At 42.7% G+C, this 7,332-nt stretch overlaps 1 protein-coding gene across 1 annotated transcript; it reads left to right on the forward strand.

The window, feature by feature from the left end:
* The first annotated feature begins 327 nt into the window (after positions 1–327).
* Positions 328–3,633, forward strand: LOC149152962 (uncharacterized). Its single transcript, XM_089443649.1, has 4 exons — positions 328–1,057; positions 1,310–1,727; positions 2,394–2,792; positions 2,910–3,633. Exons 1-4 carry the CDS (start codon positions 328–330, stop codon positions 3,631–3,633), a joined length of 2,271 nt encoding a protein of 756 aa, XP_089299775.1.
* Positions 3,634–7,332: the final 3,699 nt, after the last annotated feature.

The raw sequence follows: 7,332 nt of genomic DNA on the forward strand, positions 1-7,332 counted from the left end.
CCTAGGCCTAAGCAGACCCGAGTATCAGATGAACAAAGCTATCACACTGAACAGGAGGAAGCAGAGGAAAGGGCGGAAGAACGAGGAGAAAATTCTGTTAACACTTCTGAATATCAAACTCCAAAGAAACCACGGATAGAACTATAAGGAGAGTTCCGGAATATTAAACCACCTCATTTTGATGGGGAATCAGAAGAAGCTGCAGAGGCCTGGCTAATCAACATGAATAAGTATTTCCAAGTATACGAGTATGATCACCATCTTAAGGCATGATTGGCCATCTTCCAGCTACAGGCCAAGGCTACATTATGGTGGGAAGAAGTCAAGATGGTGTGGGGAGTGAGTGAGCAAGATGTGACTTGGGAGACTTTTCAAAGATATTTCAAAGAAAAGTACCTGACAGAACGCTTCTATGATGAGAAAGCACGAGAGTTTCATGATCTGCGGCTGGGACAACAGACCATAGATGAGTTCATAACTAAATTCACATCTCTGCTTCGCTACGTACCATATATTAGAGAGGAAAAAGCTAAGGTGCATCGGTTTGTTAGTAGCCTACCTCAGGCTATGCGAGAAAGAATCGAATTTGATAATCCGAAAACGATGGATGAAGCAATTCGGAAGGCTAGAATATGTTATCAGCAGAACAAACAAAAAAGAGAAAATTCTGGAAGACGCTGGGCAGATAAAAAGGGCAGTAGGGTGACCATAGGAGTTAAGGGAACTCGCAGCAATCTTCACAAGGGATTCTCGAAAGGGAACAACAATAGAAATCCATCCAGAAATCAGATCAGATTTAAGCCACCTGCTGAATCTAAATACAGTGAACAGCCGGTTAGAGCTGATAATGAGGGCACAGTTAGGCCACCGGTTCAGTGCTGGGGTTGTGGCGGACTTCATTATATTAAAAATTGCCCCCACCGAAAGGAAAGCGATCAGGTGTCCCAGATTTACGAAGCCTCCACAGTGGGAGACGTGGCTCGGTCCATACCCAGAATAAATGCCGCACTCGAGGATCGACAAGTAGATTACCAGCCAACAATGATAGAGTTTGAAGGTAAGATCCTTGATCGAACTATTTCCATTTTAGTAGACCCAGGAGCTACTTTAAGCTACGTAAGTCCCAAAGTTGTGGAGAGCTGTAGTTTGCAAACTGTTAAGTTTAAGAATCCCTGGTTGGTACAACTTGCCACTGGGGCCAAAAGACGAGTGTTGGCTAAGGTCAGCAACTGTCCATTAAGGTTAGCAGGTCAGACAGTAATAACAGAATTGGATGTACTCCCTCTTGGTTCATATGATGTGCTAATAGGAATGGATTGGCTGGAAAAGCGATGGTCTGTAATAAACTTCAAGACAAAAACAATCTCTTATCGAGATGAATTAGGAAAAGAAAAAGGAATCCAAGGTATCCAAAAACCAGTGCAGGTCCGACCAATTACGGCTTCACAGCTGGCTAAAAGTGTCCGGAAGAAATGTCAAATATATGCAGTACAAGTGGGGTATGCTAGATCTGAAGACAAAATTACGACCGTGGAAAGTATACCAGTTGTGCGAGATTTTGCAGATGTATTTCCAGAAGAAATACTAGGGCTGCCGCCCAAAAGAGATTTGGATTTCACCATAGAATTGATACCCGGTGCAGCCCCAGTATCCCGAGCACCATACCGGATGAGTGTGCCGGAATTAACTGAGTTAAAGATGCAGCTGCAAGAGTTATTGGACAAAAAGTATATTCGTCCCAGCGTATCCCCTTGGGGAGCCCCTGTGTTGTTTGTTAGGAAAAAGGATGGAACTCTCCGTATGTGCATAGATTATAGACAGCTGAATAAATTGACAGTTAAAAACAAATATCCACTACCCCGCATTGATGAACTGTTTGATCAGGTGAAGGGGGCGACAATCTTCTCAAAGATCGACTTGAGGTCGGGCTATCATCAGATCAGAATTAAGGATGAGGACATAGCCAAAACATCTTTTCGAACTCGTTATGGGCACTACGAGTTCGTGGTACTGCCATTTGGGTTAACCAATGCACCTGCGACATTTATGTGCTTGATGAACAAGGTATTTCATCAGTACCTAGACAAATTCATGTTAATCGTTATTGATGATATACTTATATACTCCCGGAATATCAAAGAGCATGAGGAGCATCTCAGAGTAGTGTTGCAGACACTGCGGGAGCATCAGCTATATGGTAAACTTAGCAAATGTGAATTTTATAAAGAACAGATCCAGTATTTGGGACATATCATTACAAAAGAAGGTATAGCTGTGGACCCCGAAAAGATCAAAACTATAATGGAATGGCGAATACCCAAGGACGTGGCAGATATCAGATCTTTTATGGGGCTGGCTGGATATTACCGGCGGTTTGTGGAAGGCTTTTCCAGGGTTGCATACCCCATCACTTCTTTGCAAAAGAAGGGAAAGATATTCAAATGGACAGCAGATTGTCAACGAAGCTTTGAACAGCTCAAAAACTTGCTCACCATTGCACCTGTGCTCAGTGTTGCAGACCCAGAAAAGGAATATGTTGTTTGCACAGATGCAAGAAAAGAGGGCGTAGGGGGGGTGCTAATGCAAGAGGGGAAAGTGATCGCATACGAATCCAGAAAATTGAAGGAGCATGAGCAGAAGTATTCTGCCTATGATCTAGAATTAACTGCAGTGGTCCATGCGCTGAAGATGTGGCGCCATTATTTGGTGGGAAGAAAATTCTTGCTAATGACCGATCACCACAGCTTAACTAGCTACTTTAGTCAACCAACCTTAAATGCTAGGCAAGCAAGGTGGGTGGACTTTTTGGGGAATTTCGATTTTGAAATTAAGCACCTGAAAGGAAAAGAGAACAGGGTAGCTGATGCACTGAGTCGAAAAGTGCATTGCATTTATGAAATTGGTATTAGTGCAGGACAGTCCACCCTTGACAAAGAAATTAAAGAGGCCGCTGCACAAGATCGAGTTTACTTACAAAATAAGCAGCTGGTGCAGAATTTAAACACTCATATAATACAACAAGGGTATGATTTGAATGCAGCCGGAATTCTGTGTTACCAGAAAAGAATTTACGTACCCAATCAGAGCAGTATCAAGGAAAAGATTCTGGATGAATACCACAAAAGCCCTTATGCGGGACATCCGGGCTATCAAAAATTAATTACCTCGCTTCGGAAGGAGTATCATTGGCTGGGCATGAAAAGATACGTGGTAGAATATCTGGCTCGATGCTTAGAATGTCAACAGGTTAAGGCTGAGCATCAACACCCTGCGGGTTTACTACAACCTTTACCCATACCAGAATGGAAGTGGGAGACTATTACCATGGACTTTATTACGGGGTTGCCAAAGTCCAAAAAGAACAATGACTCTATAATGGTTGTGGTAGACAAGCTCAGCAAATCAGCGCACTTCATACCGGTTCAATCTACATATCGTGCAACTCAAATCACAAATGTTTTCATGCAGAATGTATTCAAACTCCACGGGCTGCCAAAAACTATAGTATCCGACCGCGATGTCAAATTCACATCAGCCTTTTGGAAGACCTTGTTTCAAGGTTTGGGGACTCAATTAAATTTCAGCACCGCCTATCATCCGCAAACTAACGGGCAGACTGAACGGGTGAATTAGGTGGCAGAGGACATGCTGAGGTCATATGTGATGCAACAACCTACCCGATGGGAGGAGTACTTACACCTTGTGGAGTTTGCCTATAACAATGGATATCATGCATCCTTGCGAATGAGTCCATTCGAGGTAATTTACGGCCGGAAATGCCGTACGCCATCCAGCTGGGGTGGACCAGAAGACAAACTCATGCTGGGTCCAGAAATGTTGGAAGAAATGGAAGCCATGGTCAAGAGAGTCCGAGCTAATTTAAAAACAGCTCAAGACAGGCAAAATTTTTTTGCAGATCGGAAAAGAACCTTTAAAGAATATCAGGTGGGCGAACATGTATATGTCAGAATCCGAGCAAGGAGAAGTACTCTCCAATGGAATACTTGTGCCAAACTGGCACCTCGCTTTTGTGGGCCCTTCCAGATTTTAGCACGAGTAGGGCCGGTAGCTTATCAGCTAGCCCTACCCAGCCATATCCGGGTCCATAATGTTTTCCATGTATCTGTTTTAAAGAAATATGTATATGACCCTAGGCACATAATAAGTTGGCAGGACATTCAGGTAAGAAGATGCTGAAAGATAAACATAAAATAAAAATGAAATGTTGGAAAACAGCTAACCTGAATATTATGTGTTTCAGGTGGAACCGGAAGGAGAGTTCCTGGTCGAGCCAGTGAACATATTAGATCGGAGAAGAGTCGAGCTGCGGAAAAAGGTCATCAACCAGGTTAAAGTGCAGTGGCAGCACTTTGGACCAGAGGAGGCCACCTGGGAAGATGAGCAGAGTATGAAAGAAGCTTATCCCAGATTGTTTCTGGGTGAACAGCAACATCGGGACGATGTTGAGCTTCAGGAGGGGGAGATGTGATGCTCCTAGTGAAGCGGTAATATTAAGTAAAAACAGTAATTTAATTGTGAACCAAAAACCCTGTTGGGTAAATTATAATAACTCTGTTGTTATTACTTTTAATTACTATGATAAATTGATTATGCTATCACTGTTTAATTAAGTATGTGATTAATTTTTGATTGGCAACTGTTGAGGTAGTTGTAACAAGAGAAAACCTAACTACCTCCATGAGACAGTTGAGACCCCAGAGGGAAAAGGGGGAATGCCAAGTTTGGTTAGGATCAGATGGCAAAGGATGATGATGAGCTATGTCTGGTAGAGACCAGATAGCCAGTGCTTGGAAGTGAAAGGCTTCCTGAATCCGCTACGTCTGGTTAGGATCAGATAGCGTGACTCTGGTATAACCAGGGAGTTTGTAGTCAGTAAAAGATCTGCAAGAGTGCTTGGGGGTGGAAGATCGAGGAGGATCTTCCTACGGTCGGGAGGTTGACAAGCGCTACAAAAAGGTTTGCTACTGTTCAGGTATGGCTTGCTAAAAATATCTAAGAATTCATTTAAAACTGTGTAATTCTTCTAATGTCTTTTGATATGCAGGTAAAGGTGATGAGGAAATCTTTACACAATCTTTAAAGAAAGAACCTAATCTCTGCACAACCGGCAAAGTTTGGAGCTGGACCTTTCAAACATAGGTTAACAGTGCAAACATGTCGGTCAAACCTCTGTAACATAAGTTATAGAAAGAACACAAAACAGGAAAATATACTGTGTTATCATCTTCTATAATTTTCAGATGAAAAGAGCAAGAAAAACATCATTGCGCGTGAGCGATATGTAAATATATGAATCAAACCGAGAACAATAGTAATCATTCAGACCTTTTATCAATATAAAGATAGGAAAAGAACATTCCACCATTTACGGAGCAGAGCAAGTAGCTCGCATTAGTAAACCATTTACATTGTAAGTTTCCAACTTTTAAATGTATATGTATATATACAGAAAGAAAACAAGATAGTCGGCCAGATATGCCTTAGCCCCCGAGGAATGGAGGAAGGGCCGAGGCCGACCTGCATGCACAACAGCTATTATCAGAAGGCCCAGCTCTTAAAGGAATCGCCGAAAACGGGCTATAATATTGATAGCCGGCGGGGGCTTAACTAATAGAAACATTTACATAGAAAGATTAACCGTGGAAAGACAAGTATACATAAACATATGGAAACGAAATGAACAGAGACAAGCATTCAAAACTTATATTCATAATAAAAGTTGCAGAGAGGGCAGCAAGCCCGGTAGACAACGTTTACACAGCACCGGAGCCAAATAAAGGTCTTTGTACAAAACTCCAATGTTAACTTTTAAGTTAAGCTTAAAACCGAGAACGGAGTCATTTAAACAAACATTGATCAATCTGAGGAACTTGTCCGCATATATTAACAACAGATCACAATGAGGTATCAAGTGAACAATACAGGGCATCCCGCGCCTCTTAATGGAGGTTCCCGCCTGAGGGCTGGCGGGGAGACCCAACTTTTAATAAACAACTGAATACGAAGGGAAGCATGGGTTTTCCCATGGGGAGTAACCCCGGTGTATGGCGGAAGAGTTCCGTAGCTCGAGCAGACCAACATCCTATTTCAGACGGTCAGTGGCTCAGCCGTTACCACAGAAACGCCAACAAGCCACGACTCTGATACATAACAATAAAACAACAGAAACCCTTACCTGGACGGGCTGGCAGAAAGTCGGAAGGGTCTTCCACGGCTGCGGGTGCAACAACCGGCCTTGCCGCTGGTTTAACAGCCGGATTTGCCTCCTGCAAAAATCACATAAACTGAGACACATTAGAATAGTATCATCATATCTATAAACTCATAAAAAAGCCGAAGAAGAGACTGTATACAAGTCTGGCAGAATCATAACAAAAACTAAAGACGTTAAGCTCGAAAAACCTGTGAGAGCATGAGTATTGAAACAGAAGAGCGGAGAGCTTGAACCAAGGTTATGCCGATACCTGTTTCGGAGCTGGAGGGCGAAGTCGTTCCGCAGAACACCCGGTTGCTTGGAGGTGAGAAACTCTGTGTGAGCCTGGGCGCCATGAAACTATGAGTGACAGAGGCGCTCGACAGTAAAAAGAGTAACAAAACTTAGAAGTAACCACGCAGAAGATATTTAAAGTACCCACCATCCTAAGGTTTGATCGCAGCCCTCGGTTTGGGCGCGCTCTCTCCCACCGTTCGATCGCCAAGGAATGAACCGGGAATAGGCGGTGAATTGGTAAGTTCGAGACCGCCAGACTGTGCAGAGTACCGAGCACGCGGAGGTCGCATGGCAAGCTGGAGGCCGGCCGTTCATCAAGCCAGATGGACGATGCTACGCAGGCCAGCTGGTGAGGCAGCAGAGCCGGATGGGACTTGCGGCTTCGGCCTGCCTCGGTGAAGCAACCAACACGTATATAGACGGAAACTGCCATAATCATTTAAGACTGAAGTGCCACCCAAAACCCTTACGTACTTACCATTTATTTCCGAGATTTATATAAGTCAACTTCGAAATAAACGCCTATGAACCATGGCGGGGATAAGGTTAGAGCCATAATCTTATGTCAACTTGTATGAGCGGATTATAGAACCAATCATAACATAGGAACAGATATATATATATAAAGTTTCCTCATAGAAATGTTTGCAAATGATAAGGTTATAATATGATTACAATATGCAGAACTAATGAATGTTTATTTATTCATATGTTTATATGATGGTTTTGTTTAAAATTTTTTTTTACTTATGTATTGGTATGTGACATTATCATTTTAAAAATAATATTAAATTATACTATCTATTTTTATTACTATACAA

Source organism: Pinus tabuliformis, chromosome 9 (assembly GCF_031772625.1).
Source record: "Pinus tabuliformis cultivar Carrire ecotype Pingquan chromosome 9, CPIR1, whole genome shotgun sequence".
Lineage (NCBI taxonomy): Eukaryota > Viridiplantae > Streptophyta > Pinopsida > Pinales > Pinaceae > Pinus > Pinus tabuliformis.

Bases quoted from the DNA above. Each gene is read 5' to 3' on its own strand.
- LOC149152962 (XM_089443649.1), top strand. From the start codon at position 328: ATGGTGTGGGGAGTGAGTGAGCAAGATGTGACTTGGGAGACTTTTCAA. The intron at 1,058-1,309 runs GTAAGATCCTTG...ATGTGCTAATAG, and splicing joins AACAATGATAGAGTTTGAAG to GAATGGATTGGCTGGAAAAG. The intron at 1,728-2,393 runs GTATATTCGTCC...AGGCTTTTCCAG, and splicing joins CAAGAGTTATTGGACAAAAA to GGTTGCATACCCCATCACTT.